The sequence below is a fragment of the Rattus norvegicus genome, chromosome 14 (genome assembly GCF_036323735.1).
Source record: "Rattus norvegicus strain BN/NHsdMcwi chromosome 14, GRCr8, whole genome shotgun sequence".
Lineage (NCBI taxonomy): Eukaryota > Metazoa > Chordata > Mammalia > Rodentia > Muridae > Rattus > Rattus norvegicus.
This window is the reverse complement of record NC_086032.1, coordinates 88,153,327-88,170,092: the sequence shown is the minus strand read 5'-3', so window position 1 is coordinate 88,170,092 and position 16,766 is coordinate 88,153,327. Positions and strand designations below refer to the sequence as shown.

At 42.9% G+C, this 16,766-nt stretch overlaps 1 protein-coding gene across 1 annotated transcript in view; it reads right to left on the bottom strand.

Annotated features, from left to right (window-relative positions):
* Positions 1-16,766, bottom strand: part of Abca13 (ATP binding cassette subfamily A member 13) — a 502,723-nt gene that overhangs the window by 419,776 nt on the left and 66,181 nt on the right. Inside the window, exons 9-15 of the mRNA XM_063273790.1 lie at positions 9,934-10,098; positions 8,415-8,614; positions 6,747-6,874; positions 5,889-5,989; positions 5,486-5,659; positions 3,570-3,775; positions 2,589-2,728 (exon numbers count right to left, since the gene is read on the bottom strand). Of these exons, the coding sequence (XP_063129860.1) occupies positions 2,589-2,728; positions 3,570-3,775; positions 5,486-5,659; positions 5,889-5,989; positions 6,747-6,874; positions 8,415-8,614; positions 9,934-10,098 (1,114 nt within the window). The remainder of the gene's footprint in view (positions 1-2,588; positions 2,729-3,569; positions 3,776-5,485; positions 5,660-5,888; positions 5,990-6,746; positions 6,875-8,414; positions 8,615-9,933; positions 10,099-16,766) is intronic.

The window sequence follows — 16,766 nt, the reverse complement described above, 5'->3', positions numbered from 1 at the left end:
AAGAAGCCTACAGAACTCCAAATAGATTGGACCAGAAAAGAAATTCCTACCATTACATAATAGTTAAAACACCAAATGCATTACACAAAGAAATATTAAAAGCAGTAAGGAAAAAAAGGTCAGGTAACATATAAAGGCAAACCTATCAGAATTTCATCACACTTCTCACCAGAGTCTATGAAAGCCAGAAGATCCTGGGCAGATGTCATAAAGACCCTAAGAGAACACAAATGCCAGCCTAGGCTACTATATCCAGCAAAACTTTCAATTACCATAGATGGAGAAACCAAGATATTCCAAATTCACACAATATCTTTCCACAAATCCAGGCTACAAAGGAAAATAGATGGAAAACTCTAACGCAAGGAGGGAAACTATACCCTAGAAAAACCAAGAAAGTACTCTCCTTGCAACAAACCCAAAAGAAGATGATTATTTCCTGCCATGTACTCCTCTTGGATGTATTTGCTTATTTTTGTTCTAGAGCTTTTAGGTATGTTGTCACACTGTTAGGCTATGCTGTGACTATGGTGTGACTGGGTAGCTTGATGTTCTTATGGAAATCCTAAGGTTTCCAGAATTGGGGATGTCCTTGACTCTGTGGCCTACTTGTAGGACCCATTTTCCCCTATGGAGTTGCTTTGACCAGGCTTGGTGCGATGTTATATGCCTTATTGTATCTTGTTACGTTTTATTGATGTCCCTGAGAAACGTGTTCTTTTCTGAGGGGAGACAGGGAGAGTATAGAACTGTGGGAGAAGGGCCATGTGGAATGAGGAGAGGTTGTGGGGAGAAGAAATGTCAGACAACATGTAATATGTGAGAGAAGAATAAAAATAAGAAATATTGTCTGGGGTTGGGGTGGTAGAGCGCTTGCCTAGCAAGCGCAAGGCCCTGGGTTCGGTCCCCAGCTCCGGAAAAAAAAAAAGAAATATTTTCTAAAGTATTTATTATCAAGTAGAAAGAATCTACAAAGTATAGAGCATGAAGCATTATTTTAAAGCTTGAGTTTACTGGTCTCCATGAAATTTCAGCCAGAAGAACTAAGAAAGGAATCTTGACACTATCCATCAGAAGGGAAAAATACCTTTAAGAGATTTTTAAGTCTAAATACAAAAGGTTACTGGTAGGAATACAACACTGAAGATTACAGGCAAAAATAAGGAAGAAGGAAGACCGGATTATAAAGGAGAATGGCTAACGTATGGGATCACCCAGTCATGAGGATGTTGCAAATAACCTAGCACTCTGAAGTTCCGAGCTCTCAGGGTATGGCCCAAAAGAGTTGTGAGATCTTTCTGTCTAGTGAGGCAAAGGTTTACAACCGAGATCCAGAGAGGACAACTCCCTGGCAGTCTGAAAGTCAGCAATTTGGAGAAGGAAAGAAATTAAACCAGAGGAAGAATAAGAAATTCCCATTGTCAGCTGTGTAGCTGAGAGCTACAATAATTACTGGTGTGGTAAGACATGCTTACTGGTACAATGGTGGCATGACTATCATGGGAGTGACCAATCGCTTCATTTTCTGATTGGATCTACCTTCTGCTCCACAAAATGAAACCCATACATATACTTGGCATCATTGTTGGGACAAGAACCTATAGCTAAAAAAGTCATCGGCTCTAGCAGAAAACCTAATACAATTGCTCGGCTAAATGGACATAGTATTAAACTAAATCCTCATGACATTATTATACCCATAAATAAGTGCACCTCTTCATCATTATCTAAAAATTTTCTATTTGCAGTAGATGTTGATGAACAGAGACACATTAAACACACAAAGCACAAGAATAAGAAACTACAAAATGCTCAGCCATAAAAGGAACATATATACCACACCCCCATCCCAAGGCTCAGAGATCATTTCAGAAAAAGGAGTAAAAAGAAGGTAAGAGTCAAAGATGGCTACACAGAAAGAGTGTCTTCTGGACTCAGCTTGGCGTTTGTACATATGAAGTCCCAGCAATTGTGACAACACACACAAGACCTGTGCAAGCTCAAGCCAGACCAAATAAGCATGGAGAGGCGAAGCAAGGCGCACAAACACACCTCTAGCCACAGCCTTATTGGCGATCGTTAGCTTCTGGGAGAGACAGAAAAATTTTCTCTAGGAGCCCTTAGTAAGTCAGCCATGCTCTGGTGAAAGACCACACAAACCAAGAGTACTTAGGCAGCACAAACTTGTCTTGAAGGATTTTTTAAAATTGCAAAAGGACATGAAGTTGGGTGTGGAGGAGAGGGAGGCAAGCATTGGAAGGGAGATGAATATGATCAAAACATGTACAAAACTCTCCAGGAAAAAATAAAATTACGGAATCAAATAAATGTTTTCATCTAAACAAGGACAATTTTGAGAGTGAATAAAATCTCTGTGAATGCTACTGGATAGACCTGGCCAGACAACACAGGACTATCACAACTATAAGGCATCCCTGAACACAGTAACCGTAAGAGGTAGCCTCGTTTGGAGGGACTCCCACTTTAGGCTTCCCTCCATGATGCATAATGATATTTCATACTGCAACTCTATTTCACTAAGCGGGGAAAACACCACATGTTACTGCTGTTGAAACCTCCTGACTTACATATCAGACTGTTCTGGAAACTTCCATGCATGTTCACATATCGAGCCAATTCACACGTCTTCCTGATGATCCCTGAGATGATTTCCCAGTAGGACATTTGCTGCATGGACATTTGTACTTCTCCAAGTATGTGTGATACCCTGCAGCCAAGAGAATCCAGAAAGGAGAACTTAACTAACAGTTTTCACATTGATATGTGTTTATAAATCCACCCAAAGGCAATGCGTGTAAGTGTATGACAGTCCACATTAAAAAGCAATTAGAATCTAAATAGTTCACTTATGAATTCTTCTACCTTGATTTGGAAAAAGGAAAAACTACATGGCAATACATAAAACACAAGATGAACAAGTCAAGGAAAAAGCAAGAAGAAAATAAACACAATAATATAAAATAAACTTTGATGCTAAGAAGAAAATACATCCCTATTTGATATACTTGACTATGGACTTAATTTTTTTCCCATGTGGAGAGGTTTAATGAGAGAAGAGTAGAAGAAGAGAAGAAAGGCGGCCAGCCATGGGCACATGAAGTGGGGGGGGGATAATGGGGAACAAGAACAGAGAAGAACACAGAACAAGAGGGGTAAGAAAGGGTAAAAGGTGGTAAGATGACTGTGGACTTATTAACAGACAAAAAAAGTGGTTACTGATATAAAGTGTCATGAAATAGTAAAAAGGTATGGCTCACTTGAGCAGTCTCTTATATGGAAAATCAGCCTTGGTTACACACAGACCTGGGGATTATTATGAAAGCATAACAGGAAAAATTGTAAACAGAGAAACTGTATTATAGTTTTACTAATTTATTAATATTTTACTAACGTATTGCTGTTTTTAGAAGCTTTCTTATGTGAGCAATGGGTTAATCTCTTTAAGTATCTTCCCATTCTGCTCTTTAGGTATGAGCCATCACCAAGTAGCACCTGAAATCCTGCCAACGTCTAAGCCCTGAAAAGTTTTCCATCCAACACATACTTACACGGTGGAGACAAGCTGGTTCTCACAGCTGCCAGGAGAGACATTATTCTCAGCTGAGGCAGCAGCTCTTGGAAACTGGAAGACCCGAGAACAGGCAAAGCTCACTTCTGACAGCTGTGCCCCAAGATCCTGCCAGCCGAAATGCCCACCGTGTTCTGAAACTGACCTATTTGTGTGTCCTGCAATGACAGCTTGCAAACTACGACCCTTAAAAGAGAGAGAAAACACCGCCTGTCAAAAGTTAAGTAAGCCATTTTGTGTGAGCATTTGATATGGAGCCTCCCTTGCTCAGTGATCAAGATCTCCATATGGACTCCGGGACAAGGATTTCAAGGTAGTCGTAGACATGAACTTTTACTCAGTTGTTCAAAGTTGCATTCCCCAAATAAAACTTTACCCAATAATAAAGTAAGATTCTTTATCCCCCATGTGATTAAGCATCTAATAGATATTCTAGTGTTGTTGCCATGTGTGTTGGATGATCTCCCAATATGGTGGAGGAATGCTTAACAAAGTCCTCAGAGAATCAGACCTGATAAGCATCCTCGTGTTAACCCACAGTCCCTTGAGGTTGGGCTCTGACACCTTAGTCAAAAAATGCTGCAGAATGATCGGTACAAATTTCAGCCTGAGCAGTTGTCACAAACTTTGAAAACTTCTCTTCTTTCCCAGTTGCCTTTTTTAATCCTTGAATACCAAGGAAGCCCCACAACTTTACTGTCCAAACTCCAGCCCCTATACTCACAAGATCGCAGCTGTATAAGGAACAGCCATAAGCCTAAGATAACTCTACCTGGCTAAGCCTCCTCGGCCCGAGAGTCATGAAAAATTATAGAAAGTGTTTTATTTCCACTGATTCCATTTGGAATCGTTTGTTAGGACAAGTCACCCAACTTGTGTCTGAGAAGCTTTCTCATATAGCTGAAGAACCATGCTCGCCACCTACAGACCCCACTGAGTCCGTCCCAGTGCCCCATGGGCTTTCCCTGTGCCTGCATAACTTCAGGTATTCCTTTCTGTCTAACAAGCGACCTCTACGACTCTTCTTAGCTTCCAAAGTTTTCCTCTGCATTCAAAACACACAAAAGTCCTTGGGGAAATTCCCAGACGCTGAACTGTTGTGTGCTCATGGTATCTGCCCTGCTCAGGCCAGAGATGATCTTCATGTTTCTATACCTCTTGGCTTGCATTGTAAACGCTGAGAAGACGATGCGTGGCTTGACTATGCACATACTCTTATTTCTGCTTTAATTTTGCTCAGCATCATTTCCATTTAACTGGCTTTATTATTTCCCTAAGTTTGCATTCTAATGCATATAATGAAGAATTTTTTTAAGAGACAGGTAATGGCGAGAGGAGCAAAATGATAAACACGAGAATATTATACATTTTAATTCTCAGTAAGAAAAATAAGTGCTGAGGCCGACATAATCATTTTTCAAAACATTCCATAGTCTGTGTGAATGTTCAGCAGGGTTGCCTGGATGCTAGGCAGTGACAGGGGAAGAGAGTCAGGGGGAAGAGAGTCACTTCCAAATCCTCTCATCACTAAAAGCCATGGCTACCAGCTGCTAGACATTAACTGTTACCAAATTCACTCTGTGCTTTCCTTCCCATGTGCAACTAGGATAAACAAAGTGGGGGAGAGACCAGGAAGCCTGAGAGGCAGATGTGTATTTTCGGAAATTTGCAGTACTCTCAGAGGTTGCCAGCAAGGTTGTGGCAGTATGTGCCACCACACACAAGTAGTCAGGCAGGAGAGAACTGAGGAGTAGCCACCATTTAGGCAGCAGCATCCTTCAAGCGATGGCAACATTTGCACGGTCCAAATTCCAGGTACAGCATTAGCATGCTGGGTGACTTGCACTTAAACCGGAGTCCAGTTGGTGCTGCAGGAGAGATCCAGTGGATACTTACAGCACCCTTCACTGCTCGGAGCAGCTTATTTAAAATGCTGGTCTCATTGAAGGAGGGGGTATGGCATAGCACTCCCCAGACACTCCTCCAGAGGCTGGCGTTCCAGGTGGGGAGGGGAGCCTCCTGAGACAAATGTCCATTCAGGCAAAAGGTAGAAGCATTCTTTGTCAACAGCTGGAAATATAATAAGGATGAGAAGAGGGGACATTTAGGAAAGCTCGGTGATGCTCTCCGTGGAATCAACTACAAACAGAAACAGCCACATTAAAGTAAAGCCCAGTGTTTTCAAGAAACCTGCTCATCGTCCTTATGTCATCAGAAAAACTCACAACAGGTAAGGCTGAATACTGCTTCGGGTTTTTAATGTTTTGTAAGGGAAAAATGGTTTGTGTATAATCTTTACCTGGTTTAGACCCTGAAAGAACACATCCTTTTCTAGTCTCCATCCTTCAGACCCAGCAGGTATAAAATCCCTTGCTGACCTCTCCAGGTAACTGAGGACTTCTGCAAGACAGAAATATGTTTCACCCTCTATTCGGATGAGGTTTCTCCCATCCTTGATATTCACCATAACCATGAAAGAGTAAAGTGAATTCAAAAAAACATGAATTTCAGCGAATCCAGCCTGTAAAGGAAAATAGGAACATGATAGAATGTTCTGTTATCCTTTCTGAGAACTCAGTAGTGTGGGTGCTTTGTTGGGAGAGCACTTGGCTTCTAAAGCAATGCCCCCCTTACACTGTCTTCCTCTCTTCTCCCTAAAAGGGTGAAAAGGATTTAGACCATAAAAGCAAAGTGTAACCTTGCCTTCCTCGAACTAGGGCAGAAGGAACACCTGCCAGGCAGTGAAAGTTCACAAAAGGACATTCTGCACTCTTAGAAAGCTCTCAATCCCATGCAAGTTCTACACAGTGCAGAGGGCAGGCAAGCAGAGAGAGGCCCTTATGCACAGTGTCCTGGGGACATCTCCAGACTGACAGTCACGGGACTGGTGTCAGTGAGAGAGTTAAACTGTCCCATGAAATTGCATGACCCAGACCACGCTGAGGGCTCTGCTAAACAGCCGAATGTGGCCTTCATTGTGACAGCAGCATGACATGTTCTACGTGACACACCCTTGAGGATGCTACAGCAATACGTAAATGTATACAAAACCAACAAAACTCAGCTTGAAACTTTATCATTTCACCAGCAAGACACAAAAAAGCACTTCCACTTGGTCCCAGTCAGTGAGTGACAAAGAAAAGCAGAGCTGGTTCACCTTGAACAAATTGCAAGTCCTGGGAGACCACGTTCCTGAGAACAGTATCCAGCAGGGGCAATCTCTTCAGAGATGGCCATGGGGACAGTTCTGACAATGCATGCTGCAACTTGTCCAGATCCTGGAATCTGGGGGGCAAAAATAAGCAAATGCATCAATTCAAGAGATGAAGCCAAAGAAAACATGAATTGAGCTCACAGACTAGAAGGCCAACTTCAGTGCCTAGCTGAGTTCTTGACGAACTGCGTTGTGAGTTGTTGGATCTTTTAGAAGACAGGTTCAATTTAAATATTCTCTTTACCTCCAGAAATGTATGAAGCAGGTGAAAATTGGGTTGAAGTATCATCTTATTTTTACAAATATTTGCATTGCTGGGAATGACCATTGATGCCTATCAATCATCCCAGACCTTGGCAGGCCAATGCAGGAGGATTGTGAGTTCAAGGCCAGGTTGGGATACACAGGGAAACATACTTTTTTTAATGCCTTAAAGCTTACAGTTATAAGGCACAGAAAATTAATTTGACTTTCAAAATATTGACCCATCAAAGGAATAAAAAAAAAGCATAAAAGACCCATCAAAGAAATCCTGCACGGGATAAGCTAACAGTCTCCAAGATCAAAGGAAAAAATATAACTTTTAAGGCTGCTTGACTCTCCCAGAGCTTGAGGGGTGGGGCCAGCTATTCAACCTGGGGTCTCCATTAAGCATGTTTTGTAAAGATGGTCACCTTGAAAGCCTGCCACCACTGAGGGCAGAATCTTCAGCAATACCTATCTGCCTCTGCATCCCAACTTGGGGGCCTGGGACTGCAGGAAGAGACAGAGGCTCAACCCATGGTCCATCAAGGCTCTTGTCTGTTAAAAAGGATAATGGGTGTTCGGCTCAAATGGATGCAGATGACGATGAAGACGAGGCAGTATGAAGGAAGCGAGTGTAAGAACTGAAAACAAGAGAAGGCTGGAATGAAAACAAGTGTGGGAGCGTGAAGAACCATATGCAGGTCACAGTGGGGGGGCAGAGCTGTCAAGAGCAGCCAACTCCAGACTTTCTACATCTTCACGGGCACACAGTGCATCTTAAACCAGAAAAAGATTGGCCAGATAAAGGACAAAAGATGATAGATGTCGGGGTTGGGGATTTAGCTCAGTGGTAGAGCGCTTGCCTAGCAAGCGCAAGGCCCTGGGTTCGGTCCCCAGCTCCGAAAAAAAAGAAAAAAAAAAAAAAAAGACAAAGACATCAACCTGAAATTCGGGTCAATGATGGCTTCTCCAGTGTGACTGTGTTGCTGTAAGGTTACTTACTCTGCTTGCTTGTTCATTTGGTTTCGGTTGATTATTTTTTGAGACATGGACTCTTGCTACTGAGGCTGGGATGAACTCCTGAGCTCAAGAGAGCTCAGCCTCCTGAGAACTGGGAGGAGAGACGTGTGCCACCACACCTGGACAGTTCATTAGACAGCTTTACATATCCACATCCATGTCCAGATAACTGCCTAGATCTATCCCGGCAATATCCACAACAAAAGCCTTGGGTTGCCCATGTAACTTGGCAGCCCTGTTCAGCTGTACTTTCACAGAATTTGTTTCTAACGGCATCATTACACATTCCTACCATGTCAGTGTCATCAAACCTACTCACTGGCAAAAGACATACATATGCCTTACATCTGTGGAAACAGATGGTTGTCTCCAGGGCCATCCACTGCCAAGCTGTCATTCAAGATGAGCAGGGCCGTGTGCAGGGCCTCCACCACCTTCCATGACTCGCTCTGCTGTTTAAACTGGTCCCTAAGGGCTGCCAGACTGTGGCTGGTACCCGCAAGCAGGTTCTGCCGCAGACTACCTTGCTGCCACTGGTCAAACACCTGCAAATTTAGAAACAAAAGTAGACTATCAGTCACATTAGAAACACTGTGCTTAAGAAATAGTAAAAGACTATTTTCAAATTATTTTTTTTCAATTTCTGGTCAATCAAAATGTCTATTACAATTATACTATGATTTCATGACTGCTCAAAAATAAAGGTTATAAATGTCAACGGGGGACACCCCGCTTATATATTATTCCTCTATTCTTTTTATCATTCCTTGAAAAGAAATGAGAAAAGCTAAAACTCTGGATTTCATTTCAAAAGATCTAACCTGAAAGTTGATCTTTGAAGACAGTTTCATGAAATGATGAGCTTTAAAATATGTCCTGTAATTAATGAGCAGCTGCTGAACACCACTTCGTGACGGGTCTCAGAATGATACACATAAGGCAGCCAGCACTAAGGTCATCATCCGTGCTGTACAAGTTGTCTCATGCCCAGGTCAGACAGTGAGGATATGCATGATGTAAATGCAGGTAGACGGGTGAAGGCTGGACCAGCAACCTACATTAACATCTTAAATGCTGGTTTCCTCAACACTGTCTCTTCATCATTGCAGTGATGAATAAGGTGCACACTATCAAGTGAACAGTTGTGTGTATTTTCCTGATGATTTATTTTATCCAATACATGCTACTCTTACCTTTATCAGTCGTGCATGTTTGGAAGGGATGAAGGTTTTATCAGGGTGAGTTCTCCAGGGCAAAAGGATGCAAGTAGATGTGACATTTGGGTGGTACTGTGGTAGGAGAGTGCCCTGTTCATAGCCATGTATCTCAAGAAACAGCTGTGCACTATCCAGGGCTATGGTGAGCTTTTGAAGCTATCAACTTTCTACTCATCAAGGAACTCTTCTATACACCAGCCTTGCTTCTCGGAAACACACATGCACACACTTTTCCCTTACATCTATGAAGACAGTTGGTGTGCCTTTAAATCAGTCATTATTTTTGCATAATATTTCAAGGAAAAAAACATAGAAAGCATGAGTCAAAAGTAATGTTTGCCTAACTTTTGGTCAAAGTGGCCCGAGGGATCTCACATGCCAGCAACATGAACATGATACACAAAATTTGAATTTAGGAACCTCTTAGATAACAGGTATGTTTGTGCATGTGTCAAATATTTTTGGTGTCTTGGGCTGAGAGTTTGATGAGTTAAGGCTGTTCAGTGCATGTGAGAGGAGATCACAATGACCAGATATGGAAGTCCTATGGTCGTATCCCAGGAAAAGTCATAGAATAACATAACAGATTAAATGATGTGAGGGGCAAAGAACCGCAGGACTCAAAGCATCCAGACATGCAACAGCACCTGTCCATAGAGTTTCGGCCAACTGACGGCATGGATGATGTAGTTCTTGACTGCTGACCACTTGGGATGACAGTCTGCCTGGTAGCTCCTGCTCTGTGCTTCGTCCTCAGAAGTATTGGACAAGATGGAACATACCATCCTCTCTAGGAAGCTGTGTGTAGGAATCTAGAAAGAACATAAGAAACACTTAGAAGTGAAGCTGGTTTTACTGGAATGTTTTCCTTTCAAAATAATTCCCCACTGCTGCTGATCGAACACTGGTATCACTAAAATGTCTGGGTTATTTGTTCTGAAGGAGGCCTCTAAGTTAAGGACAAAAGTAGGTCCTGTCCTTTTGGTATAGCATAGAAGCTATCACCCACAAGGTGACAATGTGATGGAGTAGAGCCTCTGGTGTGCGCTACAGTTTGGAAGTGGTAGTTTCCAGAGGACCATAGTATGATAGTAGGAGGTGACCTTTAGAGATGAGGCTTAGCAGGGAAAAATAAGATCATCAGGGGTGTACTCTTCTGCAGTGTTTTGGGACCTGCTTCCCTTCTCGTGTCTTTGCTTCTAGGCCACCATGAAGTAAATAGCTTCCTTCATCACGTCCTTCCCACCATGTTGTATCATCTCACTGAATACCCCGAGAACAGCGGTGCCAAGGAACCTATGATACTCCTGAAACTGAGTCAAATAAACCTTTCTTCCAGTAAGGAGATCAAAATCTCAGGCCGCTGCTGCAGTCATGGAGAGATGACTCGCATGGGAGCCAATGAGGTCGTGTGGAAGTAGCTGTCATGCTAGAACTGATGTGTGAAGGGGGTGTTTGATGAGCTTGTCATTCATCTCTTGGACTGTGTAAGGGCACAGTGAGAAGACATGGTCATAGAACTAGATGGTGGACTTTAACCAGACAGTCCCCTGGTACCCTGCCCTTAGACTCTCAGCCTCCAGAGTTATGAGAAAGGAGTTCCTGGGGCATAGCTCCCAAGCTGTGTAATTTCAACATCAGACTGGACTAAGACAAGGGCCATAATCAAGGAACAATGAAGCTCCTTTGTTCATTACGCACTTTTCCTTAGGACTCAGATGAAAATTATTCACATATGACTACCAAAGCCACCGAGCCACTTGGGGTTTTGTTTTGAGAATTTTTTTTCCACCTGAAAGTAATATCAAGGTCATGTATCACGTTAGAAAGATATGGCCATGTGGCTGCCTAGATGTTCAGTCTGTGTAGTAAACAGCATAGTATGTGCAGACCGCAAGCTCCCATTGACAGGCCCTGTCACAGAATCTGAAGAAGGCATGGGAGCTCTGAGGCTGGAGTGAGAAAACTCATAGCACAAGGTCCTCAAGGAATCATGTTGTGGAGATGAAAAAGATCGATATAAGTATAAAAGATAAAAATACATCCCACTTCAGCCCAGGGGCAGTATATAGTAACCCCTCCCAACAGGCACAGGAAATGTAGGGACATCAGTCAGACTAGACATGGAGAGGACCTGAACACACAAACAGGAAACAGAAATTCACAGACTTTACAAAAGTGGGAAGTAGACCCACCGACCCTGAGGTTTCCGAATCCTAGCCCTCGGGGCTTATGAACATTTTAGGTTGAATAGCTGGTAAAATTTGAGGTCACAGATGGAATTGAGGTGTCAACTGACCAAATAATAGATTACCCCAATTATCAAGTAGGCTTAATGTAATTGCAGAAGCCCTCATTACCAGAATCAGTAGGCAAAAGACTATCAGAGAAGTTGGATAAGACAAATCCTGGTAAGTTGTTGACTTTCCAGACAGAGGAGAAACTACAAGCAGAGATGATGGCAGCCTCTGGACAATGGAAAAGTTCAATAACGCAGGCATGGGATGGGAGATGTTGAAAAGTCCCAGAATGCATCACTCCAAATCTTTAGCATAGGAGTTATTTTGACGTAGTCGGTAGTGCAGGAAAAGCTTCCAACCCTTCACCCTATCAGAAAGTCCAGTAGACGACTTCCTGTTTAATAGAGCAAGCTTCCATTCACACACATGATGTCATACTAGGAAGAGAGAATCTGTCCTGCCCACTCTGCTCACTTAGAGGCACAAGATTACCTCTATCCACCAGAACCTGCCTTGTCTTGTCCATTGTTTCCCTCGCTTAATGAAGGCCTACACCCTGTTGTGTGTTCAGACTATGGCCCTGCATAAACCTCAGTCACCAGGTCGCCTCCTCGACAATGTCTTTGTCAACTGCTATGCATACTTACATAGTGAAAGCTGGGTTTCTCTAGCCTTTTTTTTTTCTTTTACTTTAACTTGTAAGGATAGCCACTGAACTAGAAGGCTAAAGGAAGGACGTTTTTCTCTACAACAGTATCTAGGTCCTTCAGAAGAAATTCAATCCTGAAGAGACATTGGTTTTGGACCAAGATGGCCCACGTTGGACTTCCAACAACAGTGTCTAGGTGTTGCTTTGAGCTGTTTCCAGGCTCTATGCTGTTGTTCTCACACTGGAGCAGAAACGGGTACTGTAATCACATGGTATGCAGTACCTATAATGTTCTATATCCAAAGAACTTATATCCACACCAACAATTACATTATGATCTTTCCTGACTATTTTCCATTTAATGTTAAACTCAGAATGATTGCCTTTCCAATGTAAAAGTCCTATCATTTTACTTGACTATTATTGTAACGTAATGACAAAACGGCACCATAAAAACAGGGAATGGAGTAAAGGACAGACTACTTGGGCTTCATGTCTCAACTACAGCAGCTATGGAACATTTTGACAGCCAAAATCTCAAGTCAGGTAAGATAGTTATACTTCATGAAATGCTTAGATCACACAGTGTACGGTGGTAAACCAAAAGGCTAAACCCACTGGGCCTCTTGGGTTCACATAGCTCAAGAGGCTGGAGACAAGCAAGTCTAGGAATGTGGTCCTGACATCATCTTGACATCTGATGAAGGCCTTATTCTTCATCAAAACATCACACCAAGTGTTAGCTGGCCAGGTAGGGTAAGTGTAGCACTTAAATCTCTTCCTCCATTAATAAAGCTACAAATGTCATCATGAGTTAACCACCCCATGACTTTATCTAGTCTTAATTACTTCACAAAGAATTCATCTCCAAATACTATTTAAAAATTTATGGATTGACTTTTCAAAAAAAAACTTGGGGTTAGAGGACTATGGTCAAAGCAAGGCTAATATATCAGGTAAAAGCAGTTACTCACAGGGAAATGGAAAAATCACAGGAAAGTAAGCTAAATCCTACCCCCATTATACTCCAATACTCCAAAAGGAGATAGCGGGTCTTCACTGAGTATACAAGAAAAGCCCTATAGCTGGGTCTGAGAAAAGGAGGTTGACAAACCAAGGATGCAAGTGTGTGCTGTTGGACCTGCTGCAAAGCAGAAGGGCCTCCTAATTGTCTGAGGCTCCTGAAAATGGGTCTTCAGACAAAAGACACCCAGAGAGCCTCAGCAATACCCATATGAACTATATACTAAGGGTGGGCTAAGACGACATCTTTATTTCTTCTAGTTTAGTAACTGAGGCTTGGTGTCAGCTAGCCCATCTCCTCTCATACCAGTTTTCTCTTTGCCTGGAGAATCCTCCACATGTCTGCTCCACTAAGTCTAATTTTCCTGCCCAAAGCTATACTCACTGGTCTAGTTGGTGAACCTTACATCTCCACCTGGTCTGGCCTGGCTTCTCAAGCTGATGGTTCCCAGAGAGATCGAGTTTATATCATTTTTGAACCACCTGAGTCCTGAGATAAAGTGATAAGGAAAGAAAGGGCCGTTCCTAAGGCTGCTATGTCTAAGGAGTTAGACGTTCAGAGGCAGATTTCAACCCCGCTCCTAGCTACCATCCCCCAGCATCACTACCCAGCTGGCTCCATTGATATACAGTTGTCTCTCTAGTCCTATGGAGCACTGATGCCAGGACCCTCCAAAGATTCCAAAGCCCACGAATGTTAACTTCTCTCATTCAAAAGGGTATGGTATTATGTATAAAAGCTGCAAACTTATGCCTAGATAGTTTAACTCATTTCCAGTGACTTAAAATAGCTAACACGATGTGAGTACTCTATAAAGAGTGACTATGCACTGTTTGGGGTGTGGTGACAAGGGACTGCACAAATTCACATTTTATCTCAAACTTTGGATCTGCAGGTGACTGTGAAATCCAGATACATTCTTTTTATTTTTAATTGGATATTTTCTTTATCTACATTTCAAATATTATCCCCTTTCCTGGTTTCCCCTCCGGAACCCCCTATCACATCCCCCCACCCCCTGCCATCATGAGAGTGTTCCCCTACCCACCACCCACTCTGTCCCGCTTGTCCCCTATAATGAAGCATCAAGCCTTCACAAGACCAAGGGCCTCTCCTCTCAATGATGCCAAGCAAGGCCATTCTATGCTACATATGCTGCTGGAGCCATGCTTCACTCCTTGTGTAGTTTTTGGTTGGCAGTTTAATCTCTAGGAGCACTGAGGTGTCTGGTTGGTAGATATTGTTGTTCTTCCTACGGGGTTGCAAAGCCCCTCAGCTACCTCAGTTCTTTTTCTAACGCCTCCATTGGGGGCTCCATTCTCAGTCCAATGGTTGGCTGTGAGTATCTGCCTCTGTATGTGTCAGGCTCTGGCAGAGCCTCTCAGGAGACAGTTATATCAGGCTCCTGTCAGCATGCACTTCTTAGCATCCCCAATAATGACTGGGTTTGGTGACTGCATGTGGGATGCATATCCCCATGTGTGGCAGTCTCTGGATGTCCTTTCCTTCAGTCACTGCTCTACATTTTGTTTCCATATTTCCTCTGTGAGTATTGTGTTCCCCCTTCTAAGAAATACTAAAGCATCCACACTTTGGTCTTTCTTCTTCTTGAGCTTTTATGTGGTCTGTAAATTGTATATTGGATATTATGAGCTTTTGAGCTAAGATCCATTTATCAGTGAGTGCACACCATGTGTGTTTTGTGATTGGGTTACCTCATTCAGGATGATATTTTCTAGTTCCATCAATTTGCCTAAGATGTTCATGAAGTCATTGTTTTTAATAGCTGAGTAGTACTCCATTGTGTAAATGTACCACATTTTATATGTCCACTCCTCTGTTGAACAACATCTGGATTGTTTGCAGCTTCTAGCTACCATAAATAAGGCTGCTATGAACATGGTGGAGCATGTGTCCTTGTTATATGTTGGAGTGCCTTTTGAGTGTATGCCAGGAGTGGTATAGCTGAGTCCAGGTAGTGTAATGTCCAATTTTCTGAAGAACCTCCAGACTGATTTCCAGAGAAGTTGTACCAGCTTGCAATCCCACCAATAATGGAGGAGTGTTCCTCTTTCTCCACAGCCTTGACAGAATCTCTTGTCACCTGAGGTTTTGATCTTAGCCATTCTCACTGGTGTGAGGTGGAATCTCAGAGTTGTCTTGATTTGCATTTCCCTGATGACTAAGGATGTTGAACGTTTTTCAGGGGCTTCTCAGGCATTCAGTTTTCCTCAAGTAAGAATTCTTTGTTTAGCTCTGTATCCGATTTGTTTTATATTGGGTATTTTTTACTTACATTTCAAATGTTATTCCCTTTCCCAATTACCCCGCTGGAATCCCCCTATCCTTTACCCCTCCCCCTGCCTCTCTGAGACTGTTCCCCCACCCACCCTCCTACAACCTCCCATCTCCTCATCTTGGCATTCCCCTACATTCGGACATTGAGCCTTCACAGAGCCAAGGGCCTCTTCTCTCATGGATGCCCGATAAGGCCGTTCTCTGTGTAGCCCATTTTTTCTCTCTCTTTTAATTGGATATTTCTTATTTACATTTCAGATGTTATCCCCTTTCCTGGTTTCCTGTCCATAACACTAACCCCTCCTCCTTCCTCTCTATAAAGGTGTTCCCCTCCCATCCACCCCCCCTTACCATCACCCCGGACAATCCCCTACACTGGGGGTCCAACCTTGGCAGGATCAAGGGCTTCTCCTTCCATTGGTGCCCAACAAAGCCATCCTTTGTTACATATGCAGTTGGAGCCATGGGTCAGTCCATGTATAGTCTTTGGGTAGTGGTTTAGTCCCTGGGAGCTCTGGTTGGTTGATATTGTTATTCTTATGGGCCCGCAGGCCCCTTCAGCTCTTTCAGTCTTTCTCTAATTCCTCCAATGGGGGTCCTGTTCTCAGTTCAGTGGCTTGTTGCTAGCATTCACCTCTGTATTTGACATGTTCTGGCTGTGTCTCTCAGGAGAGATCTATATCCCGTTCCTGTCATCCTACACTTCTTTGCTTCATCCATCTTACCTAGTTTGGTGACTGTATATGTATGAGCCACATGTGGGGCAGACTCTGAATGTCCATTCCTTCAGTCTCTGCTCTAAACTTTGCCTCCTGATCCCCTCCTATGGATATTTTTGTTCCCTTTTTTAAGAAGGAATGGAGCATCCACATTTTGGTCATCCTTCTTCTTGAGTTTCATGTGGCTCGTGGATTGCATCTTGGGTAATTCAAGCTTTTGGGCTAATATCCACTTATCAGTGAGTGAATTCCATGTCCGTTTTCCTGTGATTGAGTTACCTTACTCATGATGATATTTTCTAGTTCCATCCATCTGTCTGTGAATTTCATAAAGTCATTGTTTTTGATAGCTGAGTAATATTCCATTGTGTAGATGTACCACATTTTCTGTATCCATTCCTCTATTGAAGGGCATTCTGGGTTCTTTCCAGCTTCTGACTATTATAAATAAGGCTGCGATGAACATAGTGGATCACGTGTCTTTTTTATATGTTGGGGCATCTTTTGGGTATATGCCCAGAAGAGGCATAGCTGGGTCCTCAGGTAGTGC